This window comes from Mandrillus leucophaeus, unplaced genomic scaffold, assembly GCF_000951045.1.
Source record: "Mandrillus leucophaeus isolate KB7577 unplaced genomic scaffold, Mleu.le_1.0 Scaffold41, whole genome shotgun sequence".
Taxonomy (NCBI): Eukaryota; Metazoa; Chordata; class Mammalia; order Primates; family Cercopithecidae; genus Mandrillus; species Mandrillus leucophaeus.
This window is the reverse complement of record NW_012104365.1, coordinates 4,354,332-4,366,016: the sequence shown is the minus strand read 5'-3', so window position 1 is coordinate 4,366,016 and position 11,685 is coordinate 4,354,332. Positions and strand designations below refer to the sequence as shown.

The 11,685-nt window shown below is 60.3% G+C and overlaps 1 protein-coding gene across 1 annotated transcript in view; it reads left to right on the top strand.

Moving 5' to 3' along the window:
- GATA5 (GATA binding protein 5) overlaps positions 1-8,128 on the top strand; it is a 15,510-nt gene extending 7,382 nt beyond the window's left edge. The window contains exons 2-5 of the mRNA XM_011992425.1: positions 5,095-5,220; positions 5,723-5,810; positions 6,178-6,302; positions 6,637-8,128. Coding sequence (XP_011847815.1) covers positions 5,095-5,220; positions 5,723-5,810; positions 6,178-6,302; positions 6,637-6,792 — 495 coding nt within the window. The 3' untranslated portion in view covers positions 6,793-8,128. The remainder of the gene's footprint in view (positions 1-5,094; positions 5,221-5,722; positions 5,811-6,177; positions 6,303-6,636) is intronic.
- Positions 8,129-11,685: the final 3,557 nt, after the last annotated feature.

Sequence of the window (11,685 nt, the reverse complement as noted above, 5' to 3'; positions counted from 1 at the left end):
CAGCTACTCAGGAGGCTGAGGCAGGAGGATCACTTGAGCCCAAGAGTTCAAGAGTATACTGAGCTATGATCACACCACTGCACTCTAGCCTGGGCAACAAAGGGAGACTCTGTCTGTAAAAATACATAAAGTTGTCCTGTGCAGTGGCTCACGCCTGTAATCCCAGAACTTTGGGAGGCTGAGGCAGGAGGATCACTTGAGCCCAGGAGTTCGAGACCAGCATTGGGCAACATAGGGAGACCAGGTCTCTACAAAAAATTTAAAAGTTAGCTGGTCACAATGGCACACAACCGTGGTCCCAGCTACTTGAGAGGCTGAGGCAGGAGGATCTTTTGAGCTGAGAGGCTGAGACTGCAATGAGCCGAGATGGCACCACTGCACTCCAGCCTGGGCAACAGAGCAAGACCTCATCACAAAAGAAAAGAAAAGAAAAGAAATTGAATAATTACATTTTGATTTAAATTAAATTAATTTTTTTAAAAAAAGAGAAGTGGTAGGGAGCTTGGCCCAGCTGCTATGAGACTGCAGCCCAGATCTCTCTTCCCCACCCTCGCCCGTGCAAAGGGTTGTCCCTCCTCTGGCTGTATCCACTCTCCCCTGCCAGGCCTTGAACTGGGCACTGGGACACACTGGTGTCAGGAGGAGCTGCTGGGAGGGAGCCCCTCCTGCTGCCCTGCCCTGCCCTGGGTCTTCCAGCCGGGCAATGCCTGTGTCCAGCTGGATCCCAGACTCCTAGGCTGTGGCATCTTGTAGACCGTTCCCCAGCTCTTTGAGCTTTGTCTCCTCATCTGAGAATTGGGAAGAGGAACTTGGAACCGTCCGTGCCTCTCTGTAAAGATTAAATTAGCCGGTATTGTATGCTTGGGCCTTGGCTCTAAGGACGGGCTGATGGGGGCCCTTGGCGTGATGAGGCCTCCATTGCCTGGTCTGGGGGATGCAGGGTGGACTTTGGGATGCCTTCTGGGGGAGGTTCCTGTTTCCTGTCCATCTTGCCAAGACCAGAGGCCTCGGAGGGTGGGGACCGTCTGGTACCACCGTACCCTCTCCCCGTGGTCTGGCTCTGTGCATGGACACGGTTGGGAGCTCTTGGGCCCCTAGCAGCCCACCCCCAAGAACACTGGAGCCTGGGCTGAAGCCTGGAGCCTGGCAGCCAAGGGCAGTGCGGGCAGCAGACCTCCTAACCCAGGGCCACCTCTGGCACCAGCTCCAGGAAGTAGCCCAGTGTCGCATGGGGCCAACCGTCCCTTCCCGCTGAGCAAGCCTGGCCCTTACCTGGAGTCAGGCACCTAACACCCATCCAACCCCAGGGTTTCCTTCCTTCGAGCCCCTCACAGACCCAAGTCCCCAAGTCAGTTTGCCCTCAGCCAGCAAGGGGCATAGACGCTGTATCAGGTGCTTACTACATCTTCCCTCCAAGACGGGACCCGTTTGAATCTGGAGACATTCCAGCACTCACCGGTCCCCAAGGCTCAGAGAGTGGCACAGCAGCCTCTGGCTGTCCACAGCCCGGTCTTCCATCTCAGAGGAGGCTGCTGCGCTGCGGGTTGCTGTGACCTGCACCTTTACTCCAAAGTGTTTCCCGGCGTGCGCGCGTCATCCCTGCACGACAGGCTCAGGCTGAACCTCCTTCCCTCTCCCGTGCTCCTTGAATTTCCGCCAGCACCGGCCCAGGCCCTGCCCTGCCCAGAGCCTGATTTATTTGGATGTCTCAGATGCACGCAGAGCCTGGTGCTTAGAGCGGCTCTGCTGCACGCAAGCAGGCTTTGAAGTTTGACTTCTGTTGAAAAGAACCGACAAAAAAGAAAAACGAAGCACAGCCGGGAGAGAGGCCTGGGGGCTGCTTGCTGGGCAGTGAGGAGAGACGGATAGAGGCATCATCGAGGTACGGTGGCACAGGGAGCCCCAGCGCGGGCACGCTGCTGGGATCGTGTCCCCAAAGTATCTGGCTGAGGGGGACGGTTCTGTCCACCCTGGGCCTCCCCAGTTTCCTCTGGTCCCTCAGCTCCTCTGAGCCTCAGTCTCCCACCCGTACAATGGTGATTTGGTGAAGATTTAGGAAAGGGTAGGTGAAGACGCACTTTGGAAATTGTTGTGAGGTCCGTGTTTTTCCCGTTTTCCTAATTTGATAGAAATGAAACATGCTTACTGTGAAAACATTCAAGGTGGGTTCCACGTGTTTCCCTGGAACTCACAGGGGTGCGGGGTGAGGGGTGTGCCCTCTGCTGGGGGCTGTCCCAACCCACACACGTCCTGCACGCGCCCCACCTTGTTTCTCTCCACAACCCGCGTCTCAGATGTGGCCCCGACGGGGCGTACTGGCAGCTGTGGGGGGACGTGTGGAGTGTGCTCACTTGTGTGCACCCCTATCTGTGTGTGCTAAGGGGCGATGGCCGGTCCCAGACCTGAGGGTCCCGCTGGTTCAGAGAAGCGGACGGGCCTTGGGCCATGGATGCCTCTCGGTCTGAAGGCGGGAACTGCTGGGGCACAAGGAGGGAGTCAGCAAATAAACTCCAGGCCACACGCGGTTCCACGTGATTTCAGATAAACACAAATATTTTAGCCCTCATATCCCAAATATTGCAGGAGACAAAGGATTCATCATGTATCAGAAATTCACATTTACCTGGGCATGCTGGGTCGATACGTCTGGCAGCCCTGGGGGAGATTTCTTTCCACTTCAGGAAGACGACAGATGGGTGGCTGTCCGAGACGTGGGAAGGAGACCATGCCTCATGCTGGATGGTGGCCTGAGGCTACCAAGGAAGCAGCCACAGCTCCTGGCACCCGACAGGGATAGAAGAGAGGGAGGCTGGACCAGACTCAAATGCTGTCCAGTCACAGTAGCTGCTTCTAGACCCGTCAGGGTGTGGCGGGGGCGTCCCAGGGAGAGACACCAGCTGGGGGCCCTGGGTGACCCCAGTTGCTCCTGCACGAAGGGTGCCCCCCATCCAGCCGGGGCCAGGCACCATCTCCCTTCCAGCTCTGCTGGGGCCTGGGCTGGGCCCTCCAGCGTGAGCACAAGTCTCACCCCCAACATCCCCCCAGGGAGACCCCTGGAGACCCTGAGTGGCTGGATGCTACTGGCCTAAGGTAGGGGACATTGTCCTCCCCCAGTCAGGCCAGGAGCTGCAAGCTGAGGCACTTTTCAAGCCTCCCCAGCCTCACTGGCCGGACCCCTTCCTTTCCTTTCTGCCTCTGTCATGGAGTGCAGGGCAGGGTCCTGCCTGGAGACAGGAGGCCCCAGACGAAGCAGGGGCAGCGTTCCCAGAGCCTTTGGCAACTGCCTGCAGCCACGGCTGGGGGTCAAGGAGGTCTTGAGTTCGGGGGCTGGCTGGTGCTCAGGGCTGCAGGCAGGCCCCACTCTCCCACTCAGGCCTTGGACAGGGAGGCCTGTGCCCTTGGCAGCAGCTTGGAAAAGGGTGGGCAGGAGATGGTCAGCAAGGCCGGCCCTCATCTGATCATGGAGGGCAGTAACTGATGGAGAAACCGAGGCAGGCTACAACAGATGGGGAAACTAAGGCAGGCTATAACGGATGGGGAAACTAAGGCAGGCTGTAACAGATGGGGAAGCCAAGGCTGGCTGTGTCTGCTCACGTCAGTAACAGACAGGGAAACCGAGGCAGGCTATAACAGACAGGGAAATTGAGGCAGGCTATGACAGATGGGGAAGCTGAGGCTGGCTGTGTCTGCTCATGGCAGTTACAGACAGGGAAACCAAGGCAGGCTATAACAGATGGGGAAACCGAGGCTGGCTGTGTCTGCTCACGGCAGTAACAGACCGTGAAGCTAAGGCTGGCTGGGTCCACTCAGCCCTCGTTCAGGATGGATTCTTTTCCCCTAGCGTGGCTGGCTCACTTGTGACTGCTCTCTGGCTCTGTCCTGGTAGAGAATCTGGGGGCATGGCTTTGAGCCTGGGGGCCTTGTCCTCACAGGCTGCGTCCTGTGCCTGAGGCACACTGATGGTCTGGCCCTGGCTGCCGCCGGGAGGGCAGGACAGAGCTCCTGCAGAGCCACCACTGTGATCCTGGCAAGACGGGCCAGGAACCTGGACCAGGCGGGGGCCGTGCAACCCGAGGGAAGGGGACCGATGGGGTCAGGGCAGGGGCTGAGAACCAGGTCTGGGGACAGGTGGCCGGGAAGCGTGGTGCCACCAGCAGAGCTGTGCGCTGAGATTCGGGAAAGGGCTTCAAGTCTGAGGTGCCTCTGGAGCCCTGGGCTGGAGCTCCCAAACACCACCTCCCTCCAAGCACCAACCTGTGAGGCCAGCAGGAGAAAGGCCGGCGTGAGCTGGTGGGAGGCCCCTGGTCCGCCTTCAACAGGGACTCCCCAGGCAGCCAGCTCGGAGCCTCCCAGGCCTCCCTCAGTCCAGATTCCTGAGCCCCAACTGAGCTCACGGATGGGGGCCCTGGAGGTTCGGGACCTCTGACTGGACCTAGACCTGCCAGATTGGGGGTCAGTCTCTACTGAGAGCCACAGGAAGGAGGGAGGCAATGTTGGGGCTCCGGGACGGTTCCAGATGGGTCTAGTCTTGCTCCAACACCAGGTGCAGTGCACAGCAATGGGGAGACATAGGCAGGTGGGACCCAGAGCCCTCAGACGCTGTCCGATGGGGCCCCCGGCCTGGGAGGCAGGTGCACAGGGGTAACACAGGCCCTGATGCCTGCTGTGTCCTGGCCTCTGGGGGGGCCCTGTGGCCTTGGGGTGCTGCTCCACTGCAGAATCACGGGGTCCAGGCCCAGGGTTGGTGCTAAAACAGACAACAGGAAAACCACTGCCGTGTCTAGGTGCCCGGCCCCCACGGGCTCTGAACCCCACAACCGGCCTGTAGTGGGTCTGTTATCACCCCCTTTTTACTGGGCAGGGGGAAGAACGGAGGCCCAGGAAGGTAAAGTTACCTTTCCCAGGACTCGAGGGCGTGTCCAGGCAGAGCTGCCAGGCTGGTCCATTGCAGAGCTCACGACCTTCATGCTCCAAACAAACACCTTCTCACCGGGTCCTGCGTGGCCTCAAGGCCAACCTGAGTCTCGCTTCCTTCCTCCTGCTCCAGCCGTGCACACGGCTGGGGGCTCACTCCAGTCTCCCTCGTCCCCACAGTCCTCATCCCGCCGCGCCGGCCTCTGCTGCACCAACTGCCACACGACCAACACCACGCTGTGGCGGCGGAACTCGGAGGGGGAGCCCGTGTGCAATGCCTGCGGCCTCTACATGAAGCTGCATGGGGTGAGTGTGGTCCCCGGGGCAGGGTGGGGAGGCCTCTGTCCAGCCTCCTAGTGAGCGCCCTCCCTACTCCCAGACCAGGAGGCTGGGGAGGGGCTGGCCGGATGGCTGTTGTCCCCTGGGCTGTTTTACACACATGTCCCGGCTGACTGCAGCGCCACCCCCCGGGGGCCTGGGCTATTCCTGCTACGCTCATGGCACAGATGGGCTGACTGAGGCTCACCACAGCCATTCAGCCTGGGCCAGACAAGGACACTGCTCCTGCCCGCTGGGCACCCCTGGTGCCTTCTGGCCACTGGCAGCTCTGTCGGACAGGGGGATGGGAATCCAGCTCCACGGGCTCCCCCTCACCCAGCCCAACTGGCAGCTGACCCACCAGGGCTGTGAGGACACAGCCAGCTCCAGGAGTGACTGGCTCTGGGGGACTGAAATGAGGGGGTGCTGTGCAGGGAGCCCACGGGTGAGCAGGGAAGGGACCAGCCTCCACCCTCGCCACCCCTGCCAGGTGCCGCGACCTCTGGCCATGAAGAAGGAAAGCATCCAGACACGGAAGCGGAAGCCAAAGACCATCGCCAAGACCAGGGGCTCCTCAGGTGCGTGGCCAGGCCCTGTGGTCGGCCCCCTCCTGCGGCATGGCCTTCGGTGCCTCCGGTTCCGTCATGAGAGACCTGTGTGTTTGGTTCAAGCACAGTCCTCTGGAAGTCCAAATGCCCTCAGCTCTGCCCTGTGGTGACCTTGCTGGAGGGTGTGGGGGGCCAAGGTGGTGACAGCATGTGGGCAGCAGGGGCAGAGGTGGGGCCAAGGAAGCCATGCCCGGCCCCACCACCCACGCCCACGGTGTGACCGTGAGGAGTCTCCAAACCTCTCTGGGCCAGAGCCAGAGGAGACCTGGCCACGTGGCAGGAAGGGGAAGTGAGGCCACACCTGGCCCTTCTGTAAACACCCGCTCTTCCTTTCCAGGATCCACAACGAACGCGTCGGCCTCCCCATCTGCTGTCCCCAGCACTGACAACTCGGCAGCCACTTCGAAACCCAAGCCCAGCCTGGCGTCCCCAATGTGCCCTGGGCCCGGCATGGCCCCCCAGGTAAGGGGACGGGGTGGGGTGCCCAGAGCTGGGGCCCCTGTGCTTCCTTGGCCAAGTCAGATCCCATCGGAGCCCCTTGGAACCTCTTCCAGCAGGTGGGCTGGACACACCGGCGGCCTTCGGCCATCAGTATGGTGGCCCTTCCCCTAGAGCTGACTCTGTGCCAGATGGGGGAACCCCAGTCCCTCACGAGGGGTCCTCCATGCCATTCCAGGGCATCAAGGGGTCCCTAAGGGCAAATCCCGGTCATGGGAGCTCCTGACCTAAGAGGCCACAGCTGCCTCCCCACCCCCCACCCCGCACCCCGCATTCTCATGCTCTCCTGTCCCTGCAGGCCTCCGGCCAGGAGGATGACTCCCTTGCCCCCGGCCACTTGGAGTTCAAGTTCGAGCCTGAGGACTTTGCCTTCCCCTCCACAGCCCTGAGTCCCCAGGCTGGCCTCGGGGGGCCTCTGCGCCAAGAGGCCTGGTGTGCGCTGGCCTTGGCCTAGGTCCCCAGGCCAGCCCGTGTCAGGGGAACAGCCCGGAACAGAGCACCCACTGATTCACCTCCGTGCCTGCTTTGCTGCAGCACAGCAGAGACCAGCAGGCCCACCCACCCAAAGAGACTGGGTCTCCTGGAGTCTCCACACGGCGGTGGGGAGGCCTTCTGTGCAGACAGCAGTCGGGCCCCAGAGCAAGAAGGCTGGTGGGGAAAGGGCTCAACTCCCCACCCCACGTACAGCAAGGGACTCCCCAGGTGCAGCCCAAGGCTCCGGATCACATTGGCCTCCTGCGGCAGAGGCCAACGCAGGGCACCACCGCCGACTTGAATTCCGTCATCAACGCTCACCGTCAATATGTTTACGAGTTGTAGCAGTTGGGGGAAAACAATCAACCTCCTGGTGTAAAACCAAGATTCCAAGTGAAGCACCTGAGGCCAAGCAGGGGAGAGGAATGAGGGGAGCAGCTGGACATGGGCCTTCTGAGGCCTTGGGCTGCCCTTCGTTGCCCACGTGGATGGACGGACCTGTGGTGCAGAGAACTTTTCCCGCAACGGGTGCAGGACTGCCAGGGATAGGAGTGCGGGCCGCGCACGGTGCCAGGATTCCGCCGAGGGGAAGCCGCTCACATTGCAGTCATCACAGACTTACACACTTGTTTGGACGGTTTTTCCAGAGGGCATGGGAATGGGCCTTGTTCTGGCGGAATCTGTGTATCATGACCGTTTCTGACAGGCAGAGTGAATTGTCTGGGAGCCCTGTCCTGACCCATCTAAGCGCTGTTGGGGCTGGTGATGACGTGGCCACGTGTCCTGGCGTATCTGGGGCCGGGCAGTTTAGTCTCTTGTCCCAGGAGAATTGTGAGTGACCCCTCTTTCCCTTGCAAGCCCCTTCCACACTGGGTTGGATGATACCTTAGTGGGTGACGCTGGCAAGAGGCACCCTACCCAATACAGCTGTGGATGGCCTGTGACGTCATGTCGGGAGGCCACAGGGAGCGGAGGAGTGGTGCAGGCGGCCACAGCACCCTGCGGGGAGCACGTCCTCGCCTCCGTCCGGCTGCCGCCCTTCACCAACAAGCCCTGATTTTTCCAGCATTGCCAGAAACCTGAATTTTAAGTCTTCCAATTTGATTCAAAAATATTTTTAACATTGTGAGCCAGCTAGACCCCCAGTGCACCGCCCTATATTGGAAACCAGTCGTGTCTGGCGTCAGCTTCAGGAGCACGTCCAGTTGTCCTGGAGCTGTCCCTCCAGTTCTTCCAGCCCATTTCTATGTGATGTCATCTTTTCTAAAAAAGACAAATGAAGCCACAGGAAAAGTGAAATAAAGCCTTGAACCTCACTCTCCCTCCCCCTGCCCATCACCCGTGGGGTCTCCCATCTCCCCCAACCCATCACCCGTGGAGTCTCCCATCTCCCCTCACCCATCACCCGTGGGGTCTCCCAGCCCTGCCCCGCCTGCTGGTCACCATCCTCCTAGCGATTTCCGGCCATCCTCTGCTTTCGGAAACATCCCCGGCCCCCTGCATCCCCCCAGGTGCCCTCAAGGACATCTCCAGGCCCTGATGATGCTCAGGACCACCAGTGCCCCCCAGGTCCCCAGCGGCTGGGAGAGGGGTGCCGGGCAAGGCAGGCGTGAGGCTCGGCAGTGGCGCTTAACAGGCCTGGGGCCTGTTCCGGAGGTGCAGCAGAGAGGCTGGGCTGGTGGATACCTCCATTCCCCCAGGCTGCGTCGCTGCTCAGAGCGTCCTCCCAGCCAAGCCCACCTCCTCCTGGAAGCCTTCCCTGTCTTCTCCCAATCTCCTCCGTCCTATCAGGCACTGGGGTGGGGATTGCGAGCAGCTCTAGTAACTTCCTCAGCCGACTGCCCCCCGCTGGACCTGGCTCAAGAGAGAAGTCAGGCAAGACCCCTCATTCCAGCCCATGCAGTGGGAGCCATGCTGGGGGATTTTCAGCTCCATGAGATCTGAGGAGGGCCCGGGAGTGAGCATGTTAACCAGGAACCCCTCAAACCTGCTGGGTGCCTGGGGGCCCACACTTTGAGAAACTCTGCACCATGATGGCTTCAGGGTCTAAATCCAGTTCAAGTCCCTGCCCTGCCCTGCTCATCTGACCTGGGGACGGGGAAATGGACTGGGGCAAGGCGGCCCCTGTGTCCCCATAAGAGTCGCATGTGGCATCTGGGCGCCGTTGGGGTTCTCTTGCTACTGTCCTGTTTCCAAGCCCAGAAGACTCAGGCTGCCTTCCCGGGTGCCTGTGCACAGTGAGGAAACTGAGGCACGGGGGATTGAGGGTCGCCCCCTCATACTGGTTCCTGCACATCTGCCTCAGGGCTCGTGCTGGGCGTTGGGTCCCTGAATGGGAAAACGGGTGGCAGTGACCTCCCAGGCCTCTCCAGCCCAGGCCACGGCTGGGGAAGGACAGTCTGTCCCCTCGCAGGTGGGACGGTCGCTGCCTCTACCACCTGCAGGGCTGACCTTGGGAATCCACCTCTCTATGGAAGGTAAGTCCAGCCCAGCCTGTTCTCAGCACCCCAGACCCTGAGTGAGGGGGTGAGGGGGCCACAGACCCAGAGAGAAGGAGGCCTGAGGACGTCCCGGGGGATCCAGGGGGAAGACGCAGAGCTGCCTGGGCCAAGGACCTGGAGCAGGAGGCAGCCGGCGACTGTCTGTGTCGTGGTTTTCACACCAGCGCCTCCCCACGTCCGCTGCTGGGTGGGCACCGCGTGCCTCATCCTCGCACTCGCCGCTCCCGGGAAGCAGGCGCTGGTTTCCTCTTCCCCGATGAGAAAAACCATGGCTCAGAGAGGTGACTCAAGGTGCCAGAGTCAGAGGGCACAGCACGGCGTCCCCAGACCACAGTGCTGGGTGCAGTGGAGCTGGCCACGTTGCTTCCGTTCCAGCCTCGGTTTCCCCACCTCTGCTGGGGAGGGGGTGCCACATATCCGTGGCCATATCTGTAATCCATGCACTTGTGTAGAAGGCGGGTCCCTGGGAGGCCCCAGTGTAAGGAGGCGGCACCAGGCACCAATCCCTACCTGGAGAGGCTTCCTGGAGGTGTTTGTGGGTGACGTGCAGGACAGGCAGGGTCCCCACAGGTAGAGAAGAAGGAGTCCAGGTGCTGACCGGACTGGGGGACTTTGGCCCTGGATGCACCCCATCCATGAAGGGAGGTCCCCAAAGGGAACAGGAGGATTTGCCCATGAGCAAAGGGAAGCAACCGTTTCCCTGTTTTTATTCCATTTTTAGGGATGTGTCCGGGATGACGGCGGCTGACAGTTCCACCGCTGGGCATGGTCACTGCTGCTAAATTTAAGCCTTTCTCCTCTTAGGGCGGAAGCCATGAGGACCAGAGCCTTAATATAGCTGCCAGGCGCCGTGCACTCTCCCTCCCGCCAGCCTACCCTGCACTCTGCCCAGCCCGCCATAAACAACCAGACGAGCTGGAGGCTGGCGGGCAAAGTGGCCCAGCCCCTTATCAGAGCGACAGGACTAAAAGGAAGGTCACTTTACCTGCACTGTCTGGACCTGGGCACACTGACTTCCCATCACCTTTTGAACTAAAACAGATGCCCAGGCAGCCTGGAGGAGGAGGGTGCCGCACCGGGAAATCCCCAAGGACCTTGCAGTGGCCCCTCCAGCCTGCAGAAAGTGTTCATCAAGCCCCACAGTGCTCCATCCTGGGCACCCTGGGGGAGCGAGAAGGCCCTGGTGAAGCCCCAAAACTGAGCGTGGGCGGCATAGAAAAAGAAGAGAGACGCAGAGCCCCGTCAGCTGGGGCTTCTTGACCCAGAACCATTTATAGAGCCCTCCCACTTCAAGTCCTTAATTTATTGCTTCATTCAGAGCAGAGCAGCAAGCCTGAAAGCATCCAGGCCCTGAGGCTGCAGCCCTCGCCCTCAAAGCAGGCCCAGAGGCTGGCACGTCCTCACTCTCCCACCATTCCTGGACCTCGCTGCGACCAACCAACATGGTGCTCCTTGACACCCGTAGGTGTGTCTTGGCCAAACATGGACACCGGATCCCGAGAGCCACTCTGTACAGGCTTAAACCCGACCGGGCGGCTGAGACCTGGGGACCCATCATATCTCCACTGTGCTGGGCCCACAGCTTCCAAGGGTGGGCTCAGGGAGAAGGTCAGTCTCTCCTTTGATGTTGCAAAAGACAGCTCATGGCTAAGTGGACATGAAGCCCCTAAGGCTTGTCTGAAACATGCAACATGCTCATTAAGGAGGGAACATGGGAGGCTGAAGTGGGAGAATCACTCGAGCCCAGGAGTTTGAGACCAGCCTGGGCAGCATAATGAGAGCCCGTCTCTACCAAAAATAATAAATAAATAATCCAGGTGTGGTGGCGTCCGCCTGTAGTCCCAGCTGCTCCGGAGTCTGAGGCGGGAGGATCGCTTGAGTCTAAGAGTTCGAGGCTGCAGTGAGGGCTGACCGCACCACTGCACTCTAGCCTGGGTGATAGAGCAAGACTCTGTGTAAAAAGAGAAAGAAAGAAAAGGAACATTGTTAACAAAAAGTACCTCCTTATTTGACCAAACAGGGACGTCCCTCCGAAAAAAACAGTTCCTGTTGTCACCATCGTCAAACAGGTTACTCTGCCACCAGGAACACCGGTGTCATGTCTGGAAGGGGACATCTTTACCCAGCTATGCTGGTGCCACAGTCTCACAGGCAGTTTGCGGGCTCGGGGGGCTGCCTCCTCCAGGGTGTATGGACAGTCTTCGGGGACAGCCAGTCAGACGTGGGCTGAGTCAGGGCCTGGTGTGTGGTGGGGAGGGCAGGGCAGCTGAGTGAGCCGAGAAGAGAAGGTGGGGAAGGCAGGGTGGCTGAGTGAGCAGAGAGGCTGAGTGAACAGAGAAGAGAAGGTGGGGAAGGCAGGGTGGCTGAGTGAG